The sequence below is a fragment of the Peromyscus eremicus genome, chromosome 8b (genome assembly GCF_949786415.1).
Source record: "Peromyscus eremicus chromosome 8b, PerEre_H2_v1, whole genome shotgun sequence".
Lineage (NCBI taxonomy): Eukaryota > Metazoa > Chordata > Mammalia > Rodentia > Cricetidae > Peromyscus > Peromyscus eremicus.
The window spans coordinates 50,468,301-50,485,454 of record NC_081424.1 but is presented as its reverse complement, the minus strand read 5'-3'; the positions used below and the strand labels follow the sequence as shown (position 1 = coordinate 50,485,454).

Here is a 17,154-nt window from a genome sequence, read left to right as displayed (position 1 = left end):
GATAGTATATGGCAGTATCTTCAGATCGTAACTGAGCTTTCACAAGTAAAAGCCCACAAATAATTAATGGATTCTATTTTCCCAAGCTGAAAGGAAATTCGGACTCAGAAAATTAGACTAGACCCAGTTGGCCTGAGAAGAAAGGTTATGTGAAAATGTCACAGGGTGATAGAAAGAATACCCTGCTTGTAAGGGGTGAGTCGCCTACTTCCTCCGTTTCTTACTTCTGTGAAGCACGATCTGTCAGTGATAGAATAGTCACCAATAGGTTGTTACTTAGGGACTATTCTGGGAAGACAGAAATGGAGAGAATATACCAGGCAGACATCCAAATGGGCCCTCAACAGCTAGCTCACACATCCGTCCTCAACACAGTCGGATGTAGCGGTTTTAAAGACTGAAAAGTTAAGTGTCATCTAGAATTTTGCTCAAATATTAGTTCTGTCAATTTTTTAGTTAGATGGATTTGGACTTAATAAGTTTGTCACCGAAGAAGGTTGGAAAATGTTACTACTTTTCTTAATCTGTTGAGATAAGCCTGAGAATGTTTAAAACAGTAGTGTAATTTAGGATGGCTAGTAGAGGAATCTAGGACGTTGTAACGCCATTGTAACATCCAGAAAAAGCCAATAATGGAGACAATAATGACCATGATGGTACCCATGGACAGATTTCTAGGGACCACATCTTCTGTTTTGTTCCTGTTTATTTTTCTGGGTTTGTATTTATGATTACTTTTCCTTGTCCTAACATGGGTTCTAGATGTTGCACATGTGCACTAAAGGTAACATCCTGACCCATCATTGTTCTAAAAACACAACTGTTTCTGAACCGTTTCTTAGAGGAACTACCATTCCAAAACGTTTCAGGGTTTCCATTCTATGACTTTGTCTGTTCCAACTAGAATGCTAATCAATACATTGTATTGTGTATATCAACTTAGCATCAAAAAACTGTGTGAGGGGAAATGTAACAGATGTACTGGAGCATATTTGTCTTGTCATTGTATCAGAGTCAGAGTGATTTTAATACCTTAGAAGACATGTCCTTATGTCAAATACATTTTGAAGGTGCTTGAAAGCAAAGGCACGTAGAGGGTACGTTCATGTTCATTCTTTGTTTCACTTGTTATTATTTGGAACTTCTAAATTGCTGGGAGAACAGTGATGGTGAAATCTCCTTCCTTAGACTGCACTTTGGAGGAGAAGGAGGATGCCAACAAGTTTGGCCACTCTGAGCTAAATCTGGTACATCAAAGAGAGTGCTTTGTTCATAGTTAGTGGTCAACAAACATAAAAACTATGTTTAATCTTCTTTAACATCACTCTGTGTATTAGTTGCTTTTCTGTGGCTGTCATGAAACACCACAGCCAAGGCAGCTTATAGAAGGAAGAATCTACTGGGCTTACGGTTCCAGAGGGATCATTGTGGGGAAGCAGCAGGCAGAGAAGTTGGAGCAGGATGCTGAGAGCTCACATCTCTAACCACAAGCATGTAGCATGGAGAGACACAGAAAGAAAGAGAGACAGAGACTGACACAGATAGAGAGAGAGATAGAGACAGAGAGACAGAGATAGACAGAGAGACAGACAGACTGAGACAGAGAGAGACTGACACAGAGAGAGAGAGACAGACAGAGACAGACAAAGAGAGACACACACACAGAGAATGGGATGGTTTAAGACAACCCTCAGTGACATGCTTCCTTCAGCAGGACCAAACCTTCTAAATTTACCTAAAGAGTGCCATCAACTACAGACAAAGTATTCCAACATCTGAGCCTGTGAAGGATGGTCTTATTTAAAGCATCCATGGTCTGTTAAACAATTTCAACCTGGTGTGGACACACACACACACACACACACACACACACACACACACACACACACTACCAGACAATACCAGTATGTGGGAAAGGGCAACAGGAGGATCAGGAGTTCAAGGTCATCTTTGAATTACAAGGAGAATTTGAGGCCAGCCTGGGCTACATGAGAGCCTGTCTCAGGCAACAACCCCCCAAACTCAATGCCATTTTCTTCCCTGATTATAGTTACAATGTACGAGAACTCCATTATTCAACATAACAAAGACTTTAAAATCCACACAATTTTAAGGCACCAATTTTAGTCCTTAGGTACATGTTTTATTTTTACAAAGGAGTAATTTTAACTTCCTTTTTTCATCAGAAGGAAAAAAATCTTAGAAGGTTCTTTATTAGTGCTGTCTGCTTTTAATACAGTCACGTATTTTAGCAACCTTAGCCCGTCATAGGAAGCAAACTCCCATTTAATTTCACTCAATCCATGTGCTTTTCTTTCCAGAGCTGATGGGGCATGAGTAAGAATGAAATAATGTCAGTAATAATTTCCTTTATTCTTCTTGGCAAGCACAACCAGGTGCGGATGTTCAGGTTGTACTGCTGGCAACATTTTTCAATTAACATTTAATCTTCCCCCACAGAAAGTTCAACCTCACCCTGGCATGGAACCCAGCATTTCAATGGAAGAATGTTGAGAAACAAAGAAAGCCCCCACTTCTATTGTTCTGCTGTTCCTTGTAGTCTTCGTTCTGAGAGGGCCCAGTGTGCCTCAAAGGTGTTAATCCCCCACCACGTTCAATGCTTGCTTTATTTTACAGATTGCTGCCTTGACTTTGGCAGTTGATAGGCATTGTTTTCAAGTCTTGGAAAAATCCATTATTCAGGCATTTGGAATAAATGGGACAAGTAGAGTCTCGAAATCTCCACTACCTCCTAGAAGCACTTCATCTTTTGACCTATTTCACTTTGATTAGAGAATCAAACTAACAAAAGTCAGAGTGACTCTTCATTGGGATGAAGTTTTTAAGTACCTAAATTTCCACAGCTCATGTGCAGACAGAGCTGTGGGTTTAAGTAATTTATTCTGACTCATATGAACAAGTCTTGAGTAAATAAGAGTTTTATCCTATGTTGTCAGGACTCATCTTCCATTACCATACAAATCTAAAAGTGAAATATTTAAATATCAAATTATCTAGTCTCAGTTTGATATTTTTGGAGACAAGTTTCTCAATCTGGCCTAGAATTCATCCTGCAGCCCAAGATGGGTTTGAATTCATGACATATTTTGTTCAAAATTTTGTTTGTATTCCCCCCTTCTGAATTTATTAGGCAATATAAAAAGATTCATCAACAGGGAACAAAATGCACAATCTGTCTGCAGAATTTCTTCTCTCCAGCAAGATGGGTTTGGAGTGACCCAATGCCTTGAGAAAGAGTTAACAGGAAGGACAAGAAGATTGACCGCAGTGATACCCATGTGGTGCTTTGCTTTGTTTCTATAAGCTAAAAATGTAATCTACAGCTAAATACATTTTAATGGACAAAAATTGTGATCTAGCATAAGTACAGGCTCTGGATGCATGCCACTGTGCTGATAATGATGGCCTGTGTCCTGTGGGGTTAGAGTGTGAAGAAGTTTGGAAGCAATCAACAAATCTTTTCTCTCTTGCAGAGAGAGCACTTCAGAGTAAGCAAAGATTTTTAGTATAGTATATAAACTTAGATCTGAAATCCATCTGAGATTGAACATGGTTAGTATTCTTCACAAAACACTCACTAATAAGATTCAAGTTGCTTGGGTAGCTGGCATAAACATTTAATAATAGGCAGAGATTCAAACATGTCTTTTTGCTGCAGGTTTAGCACTCCATCTACTATGTCTATTCTGAAGAGAACTGCCAGACCACATTTAAGGAAAAATTTAAAAGCTCTTGGGCTTGAACTTTCCTGGAAGTTAATTTACTAGTTACACTATACACAATCTCCTAGAGTTCAGATCTTTTATACCTCCTTAGAACAGGACTCAGTTTCTTATTCACTAGACCAGCAAGGTGGACCAGACTGGAGCAGTAGGAACTCAGATGCACATTAAGCGTGGGGAAGAGCTTTCTACATGCCAATTCCCAGACCAGTTCTTAGAGACTGTAAACTAATTAGCTCTCTATGGGCAGTGGCCTCTCCTCATCCTCCTTCTCCTTGTCCCTCTTCTCTTCCTCCTCCTCGTTCTCCCCCTCTTCCTCCTCCTCCTCATCTTCCTCTTCCTCTTCTTCCTCCTCCCCTTTTTCCTCCTTCTCCTTTTCCTCCTCTTACAACTTCTTTTTAAAAAGAACTTCTTAGGTAATGTTAATTTGTAACTAGGAGAGAACCATTGTTCTGAAAAGCTGCTCCCATGTGCTTAAGGGTGTTGTAAGGCTTTGTGCAATGGGTTTGATGTTCCATGGTTAGTTAAAAGGCAAATCACATTTTATTATTCTTTTTATGTAGACTGGGTTCCTGGCTAGAACTTAGATCCAGTTCTCACTTAAGAAAATTTAAGAAAGAATTTGATTTTTAATGGACTCTACATCACCCTACATAAACAACTCTTTGTGCAGATTTTAGCCTGGTAGTCATCTGTCTAAGCTAAAGAACTGTGGTACCCACAAAGAGGTATCCGCTGGGCACAACTTATGAAAAGATCGATCATTTAAATGTGGATGGAGGAAACTGCATCAAGGCATGGAATCAGGTATGAAGAGGATTTCAAACAATGTACACAAAGTCATTGAAAAACCCATGGACAGAAGTCAGGAATCACCCACAGCCTCAGAACATCTTGACCTTTAATGGTCCCTCTTACCAGCTGAACAGACTGAAATAAGGGAGTGACAGTGTTCAAAACAACTTTTGGGAACTATAGTTATCAAATGTTTAAAACACAATTGTGTTACATAAGTCAGAAAGAAAAAATAAAGAAAAAAAAAAACCGATCAGGTTTGTGTTTCAAATTCCATAAAGATATTGATAGGCTCATAGGGCCCTGTCCTTTCCTGAGAATTTAAAAGTAGTTATTGGTTGATGAGGGAAGGGGAGACATTTTCTTCAGTGGGGTGGCCACTTAAATATTGCCAACGCTCGTGTAAACAACACAAATGAAATCAAATGAGCCATTACAAAAAAATCATGAGAGTGGTACTAGGTAGGAAGAAGGTGACTAGTGGGTGGGAGAAAGGAACAGAAGAGGGTAAGGGGCAGATGACTGACATGCATTATAAAAATGCCATAATGAAACCCATCTTATGTATGAACAATATATGTAAAATCTTGGAGGAGAAGGGCTTAAATATTCATCAGTAATGAAATAAATCAATTTAAAAACACCTGAGTGACACCTAGAAGCTGCAGTCACCATCTGGCTGTGCATGGTAGGCTCAGCATGTCTGGCATGCAGGCATATATGGCTTTGAGGGTAGATTTAATATGTCCCAAGAAGTTAATAAGAATTCACATACGACAATTTCAGTTTTTCTCAAAAGCCTTCAAGTGATTAAAAGTGAAAATGCTGAGCAAAAGTCTGCAAAGTTGCCTGGAATCAAGACGAGCACAAAGAATATTTAAGAGAGGGAAACCTTTGGAAATCCTCTTCTCTTAGCACTCACCCTTAATCACTGGCTAAGGGTGGTCAGGAATGTTGGCAATCATTTGGACCAATGGAGAAGAGATGGAAGTCTGGGAAGATTTAGAGGCAATCCCGTGTGTCTACTACTAAAACCCAACGTAGCACCAATTTGGGAAAACCAATGCTGCTGCCACAACCATCTGCGGCTACTGTGCTGTGTGTATTGGCTTCCTATTTCTATTGCTGTTTTTGGAGCTTGAAAAATACGTTATTTCAACAAAATTCTTTGTATCTGTTATGAATATGGCCACTGCATGAATATAAAATTTTATACCTCTTTAATAGACTTTGACTAACGAGATCTTGTGGACCAAATCTAGCCAACCACTTCTTTCTATGATTTGTCAGCAAAGAATGATTTTGTGATTTTTACATGGTTGAAAAAAATCAAAAGAAAAATATTTTTAGGCAGATGAGTCTAATATGGCAGTTCAAACTTCAGTGTCCATATAAAGTTTTATTGAGACATAATTGTTTCTCTTTGTTTACATGATGTCTGTGGCTTCTTCTAAGCTATGATCACAGAGCTCAGCCATTAGAACAGGGATCATTTGGTTGTAGAAACAAAGCGTTTACTTTCTAGCCTTTTATAAGAAATGCTGGACAAGGTGGCTATCTATTCATCATCCCGTGGACAGCAGTCATGTGTGCATCTGAGTGCTCCAAAGTGAGGTGAACCGTGCTTGGAGTAATTTAAGCTCAAATTTTACTTTATCTAATGAAACAATTTAGGGTAATAAAGCAGATTTTAATTTTACAGATTGAATCTGCAGCTGATTGTATATTTCTACCATCTTCAGTGTTGGAGAAAGCAGACAGATTTACAGACCTAGAGTCATCAAGTTGTAGGCAGAGCCCTGATTAAATGAACCATTAAAAACTAGAATAAAGATTTTGTTGCTTCAAATGGCTTCTAAAATTTGCTAAATGTAGGTATCAAATCATTGTGATGCTATAGCTACAGACCAGTTACTACCTATTAGGTAATTGCCCCCTTTATTTTAGAACTGCTTTGGAAATGAAGGGTAAGAATTCAGACAATGGAACTGAATCCCAAATTATGCTCTCCAGACATTCTATGTTTCCACTACACAATTTCAATTTTGCTTAACCCACTGTCTTTAGGAATACATGGAAAACAATTTAATTTTGACAGTCTTACTCTAATACACAAAATAAAATATGCCATGTCTGATTTTGAGTGTGTGTGATACACCTAGGTATCTAGTGCTGAAGTGATGAGGAAATTATGGGTATTCACCTTGCTTTCTTTCTATTCTGTTTGATGGTAGTGTATGCTCAAAGCATGGAAATCATCTTTGCGTGGTGAGCTCACTGCTGTATGTAATCATGTATAGCTGAACTTCTTGGTTGTCTTATTTGAGTCAGTTCTGAGTATCAGAAAACCCTGCATCTGTAGACTTAAGCAACTGCAGTTCAAAAGTATTTGGGAGATTTTGCACTGTACTCAACGTGTACAGACTTCTTGTCTTGTTGTTATGCCCTAAAAAGTGCAGCATGCCATCAATTTGTACAGCATTTCCATTATATTAAAATTATACGCAAGATGTAATTTAAGAATCAAAGTTGAAGGCAAATAATGGACCATTTAATACAAAGGCTTGGAGCTTCTGGACTTGGTATTTACGGGAGTCCTAGGGCCAAATCCCCTTTGGGTACCAAGAGTTCACACTATGTCCTTGAAGATTGTTATGTCTGCTGCCAATCCTTACTCCAGGAGGAAACTGTAGAGGAGACATGATTGAAATTATTTAGCCTTAAAAAAAAGGTGCTTACGGGCTTTTGCATTCACCCTAGAGCTTGTGTGGGTTGGTAGAGAACCCTGCATTACTTGAAGAGCCCTGTGTGTAAGTTCCCAGGTGACTCCGAAGGGGACGCTCTGCCTCTGGACTCTGCTGCTGTGTGCTGGTGTCCCTTCTGAAGGCTAGGCTTTGCCCCGTTTGCTTCTTTGTAGGTTTTTTGTCTCTGAGTCTGAGGTAGGCCAGCTAGGGATAGGGAAAAGAGAGGCACCTTACATGGTGGCTGGAGGCAGTGCAGCCACAGAGCTGTGTGAGACAGCTGAGTGTGATGGGATTGCTCAAACAGTAAAAACCAAGGGTACCCAAACTGCCTGTGACTAGTGCAACTGGCCAAGTCCCCAATTAACTGTGCTATGCTTCAGTATGGTACCTTACTGTTAGCCTTCCAGAACTGGATGTTCCCATCGTGCATCTCATTCTATGACATCCCCTCAACTCCATATAAGGATAGAAAAGTGTAGCAAACCCTATTCCAGGAAAACCCCACCCCTTTCCTGGAATCCCTCACCTTATTTCATGAATGATCCTCCCCTCTATAAATGTTTTTCTGTAAAACTGAGTGGTCCAAAATACTTGGTGTTGTTACATTCTTCTGAGAAGCCCTCACTTCCTCTTGGGGGCTAACATTTGCTCTGTAAGGGAACTTCTTCCTAATTCTAATTCTCCCCCCCCCACTAATTATTTCTCTGATCATGTCAGGAAGTAGGAAACACTAGATAGAAGTGACAGTTTGGTGGTGTCGGAGACCTTCCTAGTCTTCATCAACCACAGCAACTTTGCTGTTGGAAATGCCCACGTGTATAGTGATAAAATGCTGTCTAGAATCCCAAACACAGGGAAATTGTTAAGTGCCTTATAGAGGAAGTATGCACGTTCGACTTTGTGTGCATGTGACTTCAGACATGCACGGCCGGCTGTGAGTTCAGTGGAAATTGATCTGTAATGTGTATTAAACAGGACATCCTTAAATAGAAACACACATGGAACAGGTTTATGTATTGATTAGTCGATGAACGTTTTTCAACCAGAGGCTTACAACAATGCTATGGTAGTCATGGAGACTTTTCAGAGAGTGTACCATGATGAATGATGAAAACCACTGAACTCATTTCTTTTTACTTTCTTATTCCCATGGTGACAGTAGCAATCTGGTATCAATTCAAAGCTGATGGAGCTGTATGTGTATTTATGCACATATATGCATGTCTCTGTTGGAGAAAATCTCTCTCTCTCTCTCTCTCTCTCTCTCTCTCTCTCTCTCTCTCTCTCTCTCTCTCTCTCTCTCTCTCTCCACAAAGCTACAAAGCTGTTTTCCTCATTTTAAAACCAAAAGTCTTCTTAGGTGATGGCTACCTATGACATTTCTATGGAGTCATTTTTGTATTTCATATCTTTGATCTAGGACAGAATCCTATTTTATCTTTTACACTCCTTAGAACAGAACTTTACAAGAAAACCTACATAAGGTTTGCTCATTTCTGGTGTTGTGGAAGGGATCATGAGGATGGTCCTGAGAAAAAAGACATTAATCATATCATCAGGATCTCAGTTATTTTTGTTGCTGTTTTTGTTGTAGTCATCTATGATTCACTCAATATGCTAAGCTATTCTTGAGGATACTACCTCCATCTCTCTAGGAGCTGTAACTATTAGACTACTTAATCGTATTTGTTATTTCAAGCAGGTAGACGTTAGTGAGCTCTTCTCATAACTGCATGGACTCGTTATTGTACTTTCCATTTGTAACAGAGTGATGAAGTCTCTGAGATTATCTGGGACATACAACCTCCAGACATTCAGTTAAGTATGCTCAGCTACCTAGGCACAGTTTCTTCAACCCACAGATGCTTCACCAGCACTTTATCTGTCACTGAACTACCAATTTTTCTGTTGCACATTCTTATTCCCAGAAGGTTATCTGCCCGTGGAATTGAGCACCTGCTCTGCCACAGGTGGGTGTTTGGATTGACCTTTCAAATAGAACTGCTTCTGTCAGAACTTTCAGTACAGAGAATAAAGCACAATGCCATGTTCCCAGTGTGACACAGTGTCACCATGTGACTTCCAAGTGAACAAGTGAGAGGCAATACCTTTAAAATGAATCCACCCAGCGAGAAACCTCCTCAGCACTGGGAAAAGAGCAAACTGTCTGCCTCAGCTGGTTCCTGAGCTACTCTTTATAGAAAATAGAAGCCAGAGGAGATAAAAAACGAGGAAGGAGGATGCTGCAGGCTAATAAGGAGAAAAGACTCTTGGATGCTTTGGCAATTGTTTCATGCCTTTTAAGCCCAAGAACCCACCCATAAATTTGGGGTATTTTGTTATTTTAGTATTATTATTGTAAACCAAGATTTCTCTGTTGATCTAGCAACAGAATTAACTCAAATAATCAATTTCTATCCTAATTAACAGAAAATTATGTGAGCTAAGTGACATCTGGGTTGTTGCACTAATGAATATCTTTTCTTGGGTAAACAATTGATTTTCTTTGTATTGGTTCACTCGTCTCGCATAGATAACCCCTAGTCCATTCTAGTTCTTTCATTTTATGATTCTGTGATTCTTTTTTTCCTCCAGGAACAATGAACAACATATTTTCCTTACTGAAAGTCATCTTTAAATTACTGCCTTAACTGTGGGATGAGACTGGTTTTTAATCTCTCATTTGAATCTCCGTGCTGAATTGCAGAAAGTAGGTGTTTGAAAGCATACATTTTCGTATTGATTTCCTTCCTGTTTTTTTCCTTCTGCTGTTAGCCTTCCTCTCAATAGGTGGTGCTCTTTTCTCAGAGACCTATTCCTCACCCAAAGATCAGAGGAATCAGTCTTACTTTAAACAATCATTAATTAAAGAAATCAGACAAGCAATTTGCAGTACCTTGGGAACAAAGGGATAATGAGGGAAACGATCTTTCAATGACCTGAGCACTCTGTTGAAGCCTGTGACATGTGTGCTGGATAGGTAAAGCAAATATTGTAACTAAACATGAAAGTGCCAAGCTCATGATGCCATATAACCCCACTGGGAAGAAGGACTTAAATCAGGAGCCATTTTAAAGTGCTGGGATAGCCATCTACTTTAATAAAAGTGCGTAGGTAAGTATTCCACACTAACAGGCAGAATCTGAACATGTAACTCAATACCAACACAGTAACTCAACACAACACACTGAACAATACCTTGCTCAATCTTTGCCAAATTCATCTATTACACCCCCAAACAACAGGAAGTAGACCTCAAACTCTTTGGAAGTAAAACAGAGACACTTTCCTCTCCAGACCATCCTGAACAGCTCCCCGTAATACATAATGTTGTTGCTTTTATCATCCCTAATTGACTTCCACATTTGCAAGCACTGAAGAATTATTATGCCCTGTAGATGCCCTGAGCTACCCAGCAATTCCAGATGCCACTCAGGATTCCCTGAGCAGATCTGCAGGAAGAAAGTGCAAACTGGGCTTAAACATCACAGCAGCATGCTTGCTACATCCAAGCCACCCTGCCCCGGAGAGATGCTAAGAAAGCTCCCTCCACCTGGGGTAGGTAGCCTCAGGATGGAAGAAGAATAAGATAAAAACTCCTCAAACACAGGAGAATGGGTGGGGCTGTGGTCCAACCTAAACCAGCAGGTCTGAGAAAGTTAGCAGAGTTTATCTCTTTAACCTACTAAGAAGCCTCTGCCCTTCAATTAGGGAAAGCTAACTAGATTTTTTTTTACCTCTCTTTACAACTCACTGTTCTTGTAGCTCATGCAGAGGGATGATTGAGATGCTTAGCTTAGAATAAGAAAGTGATCTAAGATGAAGCTCCCCCCCCGAGCCCATATCTTAAAATCTTTGCCCAAAGAAACTTCTTGGTTTTGAAATGTTGAATACTGATTTATCAAGGGAGGGAGGAAAACCCAGAAAAGTAAAATTTCACACACAAACAGCAAGTGCTCTATCCAAGTCACCCCAGCTTTGTACCCTGTTTCCTTCCCCTCTGTCCCTCACAGACTTTGTCTCCTTCCCCGCTGTGGAGCTCGGTGGCGCTCAGGGCATTCCTTACCTGACGATCACATACATGACCAGGAAGTTTCCGAAGAGGCCCACTACGCACACGATAGAGTAGAGGGCCATGATGGTTATGGCTGTGACCATGGAAGGACTGCCGGCGGAAGGGCACAGGCTGTCGCTCCCGCCAAGCCCGGTGCGGTTCAGACCGCATGGGTCAGACTGGTTGCCCTCTACATGGGACAAGTTGAGCCAGGAGGCAGGTGCTGGGGAGCAACTCGGAGCCAAGGGGTCAGAACAGTCGCTGGTGTTCCCCGGGCCGGTGCGGCTGTCCATGGTGCTGAAGGCCTGCCGCGGACTCGATGTGGACAGTAACTGAGAGCACCAAGACTTTTTGGGTTTCAGGATCCCCAGCCTCTTCCTCTCCCAGCTGCCTCAGCTCCGTCCGTTTCTTACACAGACCAGCCCTGGCGGAACCAGAGAAGAGCGTCAGCCTGAAGGGAACGCCTGAGCGTCTGATATTATTCTCCTCTGCTTGGAGCCCCCTCCCACCTTAGAAGTACACGGAGCCGCATCCCTAGCATCCCAAAGCACTGCTCACTGGGTGGAAGGGAGGGAGCCTGTGAGGGATCCAGGGGCTGGAGAGGAGGGAGGAGAGAGGAGAAGGCGTGGATTTTGCGCAAAGCAACTCTGAGAGTCAGTCTCCCCTCTCTCCATGCACTTCCGAGCAAAACGAGTGTAAAGTGGGGTGAGGTGGGGGGCAGAAACAGGGACGTCGCAGAGAAGGGTGGGAAGAGAGGCAGCTAAGTTTCTTTGCAACAAGGATGCATAAGGTAGGGGGTTCGCATGCCTATTTTTTTTTCCAGCACTGTTTTTCTTTTTCTAATCAGCCAGGGAAGTCATTGATCTGTTACATTCTCAATGACCCTTAAATCTCCACACTCTTCCCACTCAAGTGCCCAATGCAATGATTTGGTGCTGGAGACCCACGATTTTTCTTCTTTCCCAAGATCCCCATGTCTGAAGCGAAAATATAACTCCAGTTTCTCAAATTTTGAGCCCTACAAATCTGTTTTGAAGCAACAAGGGTCTTTCTCTGAAAAAGAAAAATTTTGTGAGGGAAGCCTATTTCTTGTGCCCCCATTCCCTCAATTTATCTTGGATTGGGTGGTCTCTTTGCATCTGAATTTGTCCCAGGGAAGAGGAAGCACAGACATGAGGGAGGAGGGGCAAAACCCAGTAAAATCCACTAACGACCACACTGCCTCTCCTAGCTCCTCTCATGGACCTGCTTAGAAAGATTTCTCCTTTAGCTTTTACCCTTCCTTCGGGGGGGGGTGGGTCACAAGCTTCTGGGGAGCAGGTGACTGAACTAAGAAGAAATTGCGCTGCTTTACTCTTTCTATGGTAGAGATTCCTAAAAAGATCCACATGGCTCCTTTGAGTGTGAAACAGCCCAGATAAGACCCATGAAGAACAAGGATGCGTTTAAAAAATTTGATCTCATGTCTAAGTTCACAAGTGCTTCTGAAGGAATACAAGTTTAAATTCAACAATAGTGTGTTTTCTTTTTCTTTTCATCCCTGTGCATGCACATGCTTGTGCATACCCATAGTTTTTAACTATAAACATTGAAATTAAATGGGCTTGATTGGTTGTGGGAAGTTTAACTGTATTCTTATAGACTGTGGAAAACAAGCTTAGAAGGAACACGTAATTCCAATTTTACTTTTAGACATTCATCTTGAAAACAGATAACTCACAGCTAAACTATTAATCATAGACTTTGGGCCAATGTTCAGTATTATTTTTACCCTTTTCCATTAAAGGGTGTAATTTCAGCACTAATGTAGATAAGATTTCCCAGTGACTGCTAAAATACCTTTAAATGCATTATTCTAGGAATAAATGTGTCAATTCACATGATTGAGCTCAAATCTGTGTGCTCACTCATTCATCGGTCTTCTGAGGATGCACAGAACCATCCTCACTCCCTTCATGTGAAGACAAGTCAGCACATGGTGCTTCCTGCTGCCTTTGCTGTCAGATTGTTTTGTGATATAGTCCTGTCATCTCAAACAGTGTGAGTCTGAATAGGTTACTTTACCTTATTGAGTCATAGTTTCCTTTTCAGAGTAAGAACCTGAACTTTATTCAATGATATGTTCTCATTTGAGATCAATATTTCCCTTCTATTTCTGTTTCTCATGCTTCACAGAGAGTAATTATCATCCTTCGATTACTCCAAATGAAACATTTCCTGAACACCATTTCATGTCTTCATCAATCAATCAATCAATCTGTCTGTCTGTCTGTCTGTCTCTTTTTCTTTCTCACCTATTTTCCTATTCATTTCCTGTATGTCCTATTTATTTAATATATACTTTGAGAAAATGCTGACAAAGAAAATTTATCTGCCAAATACAAGTGTTAAATTAGCCCTGAAAGGTCTATTGAAAAGTTATATAGAAATAATAGTTTCATGTCACTCAACAGACTATGAAAAGACCCCAAGTTCAACTTCTGTTATTTCTTAGCTTTCTCTATAATTGCTCATTTCCTTCCAGAGTGATCCAAAGGTCTTTGTGGAAGCTTAAATCTTCCATAAACAGAGGCATACTATTCAAAAATGACACAGCAAACTGAAATCCTAAATATTTTATACAGCCTGGATTACCCATGAGACCTTTAATTTCTTAGAGCCATAGTATGTTGTCTGTGGGAATATCTGATTTTTCACTGATGTTTCTTGTTGAACCTTGGTTTTCCATTTGAATCAAGAATAACTTATTACCTACTGGTCTAGATTTAATTTAATATAATAAAATTCATATAAGGAAACACATTTCATGAATTTGTTTGCTTTAAAGAAATGCATTTGGTCACCATATGGATGGATTCTGATATGAGCTAAAAGTTGCTCCTCTTTCTTGGATTTCATATCTATTGGCTTTAGGTATTCATATGATGGCCATCAATGCACACTCATTTTAGCAGTTTAGTCATGATTGTTTTTGAGAGGGGCTGTTAATGGAACACATGATTAACAGCTGTTAATGAGAGCCAGAGTCATAAATACCATGAATGGACTAATTACAGTGGTTAGAAGCTCAGGAAAGGAAGACCATATAGGACTTCATCAGGAGAACATGATATGTGTTTTGTAGCTTATCCTACTAATAAATGTGCACAGCTAATAAGAAGGCAGTTGAGTTCTGATACAATATTGTTTTAGACTACTGGAATACTGCACGGCCCTTCAATAAAATGGAGTAAGATTCCTTGGTTTAGAGTTTAAAAAATAAAAAGCTAAATTAAAAATAAAAACTCTTCACCAATTTCTATGTGATAAACCTAAGAGGATATCTGAAGTAGAGCCAGTAAAATCCCTGAACCTTAAATTTTAAAAGTAGCCCCAAACCCAGACGCTACTGTCTGTTTTCTTGAGACTTACATTCTTTGCTGTTAATTGGTTCCTCTTATGTAAGATAAAAGAGTGAGAATCAACTACAGAGCAGTTTTCCAAGATTACATGTATTTAAAAGAGCATGCCCTTTGTCTTCAAGTTCATTGTCAAGAAATATTACAGGATATTTAATGGCACAAACTTATCCCTAAGAGTTTTTATCTTTCTAAGGGCCTGAATGTTCTAATAACAGTGTGACTGTCAGCCTTTCAAATAATTATTATGAATAACTAGCTTAAGTCATTAATTCATAGGACTTCATGCCTTTCTTCAAGTGTAGAAGCTCAGTTTTTAAAAAATTTGGGTTTCATTTTTCAGTTTCTGCCTATGGAGGTTTACAGTCTCTTATCATTTTATTATTGAACAGTACTTACTCTTTATCAGTCTCACTTCAAAACTATTGAATACTCAAAATACTTCTTTTTATGCAGGTGTTATAGCTTGAATGTAAAATATACCAAACTGTCTCATGTGTTAGAACCCTTGGTCTTCGTCTGATGTTGTAGACCCTGGAGCAGGTGGAGCTTTGCTGAAGGAAATGGATCATTGGGGGGGGTAGTCCCTGGATTTATAGGCCAGCCCTACTTCTTGTCCACACACTGCTCTTTCATTGCAGTTACAACCTGACCAACTACCTCACTCCTAATTACCATGCCTTCCCTGTCATGTAGAACTGTATCCCCTCACACTATAAGCCCAAATAAACCCTTCCTTTTAAAATTTGCATCTCACCAGGTAATTGGTTGCAGTAGTGAGAAAAGTACTTAATACAGTAGGTTGTGTTTATCATCATTCATCACATTAGACGTTGAAACTGAGAAATTTAGAAAACCACATTTCTTTATCAATTTAGTAAAATTAACAATACAAACATTACACAGAAAAATAAGTAATTTTATTTATTTTTAAGGATTATCTTCCCCAATTTTCCTCTAGGAACAGGAAAAAAACAGTAGGAAGAATGGTGCTATGCCCGGGCCATTCCTTTAACTGTATGGTTTAGAAGTAGGTAATTAAGTTCTCATACCTGATTCTGTCTCAATCAGGTGCATCATGGGTGATTGAAGTATATAAAGAAAACAAGAATGCTTGAATTTACTCAGATATGTGATTGGAAAGAGGAGAAAGTTTTAGCAGTCTTTATAAATAATTGTGGCTATTTTCCTTTGGTACTAAACTCAGTTAGTACCATGTCTTCATTTCTTAATGGGAAGTTGGGTTATGGGAATTGAAGCCACACTTAGCTCCTGTGGTACTTGCAGATTCTTCAGCCGATCTCCTGTTTTGAGTGAATAATCTACTGAATCATGACTTTGTAATATTGCCCAAAGGTCTTTTGGGACTATTAGTTCATGGCATTTTATCACTTTCCAAATGGCAAAGGACTCCATTCTACTAACAGCTATCCACACCATGTAGGAGAAATTCTCAATATTGTGATGCTGTTGAGCTCTTTTTAAATTTTTTTTTTTAATATTTCCAGTTTTGTTGGGAAGCCAGAACTTCCTCATTGATAATTAATGCTTTCAGTCCTATCAGAAGTGGTAGACTCACCTTCTTTGTTTTAAATAAAATATCAGCCAAACATATGGTTCTGAATGTAGACAGCTGTCTTTCAATCATTCTTCAAATAAAAGTAGTGTCCCATGGTAAAAAAAGTACATGGTTCCCATTAGAGCTGTTACAACCTCCCAAGGGCTTTTCCTTGTAAGTGGCAACCCTCTGTGGCTTGTGGTGGCCGAAGTGTTCTGTGTGTACTTCCTATTTCCTCACACAGCATGTCAAGGGTCAGGATCTCTTTGTGTTTATATGTGTGTAATGTATATACGTGTAGTCTATGCACACATGATGTACGTGCAATGAGTGTGCAGAGGCCAGAGGAGGATGTTGGGTGTCCTCTTCTATTGCTCAATGATGCCTTACTCTCTTTTTACTGAATCTGGAGCTATGCTGGAGGCCAGAGTCCCAGCAATCCTTCTATATCTGAGCTGCACAGTGCTGGGGTCACAGTACTCCAACAGCCACACCCAGATTTTTATGTGAGTTCTAAGGATTTGCACTCAGGTCCTCGTGCTTGCACAAGTCCTTCCACTTGCTGAGCCATCTCCTCAGCCTCCACTGGTTGAAATTTTATAAACTTAACTTTTATTCATGCATCGATGCCATTTTCTCTTGCAGTTGTTGGTGCAAAAGGGATAAGATTCTCCCCAACAGTGCAAGCTATTGTCATCACTCTTGGTTGTCCACCAGGACTTGATGATAAGACCCCCTTTGCTGAAGATATCATACATTTTTGGTCACAGGACTTGGAAAAGTGAAGTGGATACTGTTCTGGAAGCTTCCTTTCTGCTGGCCAGCTTTCCCAGTACCAGAAGATGCTCTTCAGGTTGCAATG

General features: G+C 40.0%; 1 protein-coding gene across 1 annotated transcript in view; it reads right to left on the bottom strand.

The window, feature by feature from the left end:
- Positions 1–11,629, bottom strand: part of Oprm1 (opioid receptor mu 1) — a 47,448-nt gene extending 35,819 nt beyond the window's left edge. Inside the window, exon 1 of the mRNA XM_059272798.1 lies at positions 11,349–11,629. Within this exon, the coding sequence (XP_059128781.1) occupies positions 11,349–11,629 (281 nt within the window). The remainder of the gene's footprint in view (positions 1–11,348) is intronic.
- Positions 11,630–17,154: the final 5,525 nt, after the last annotated feature.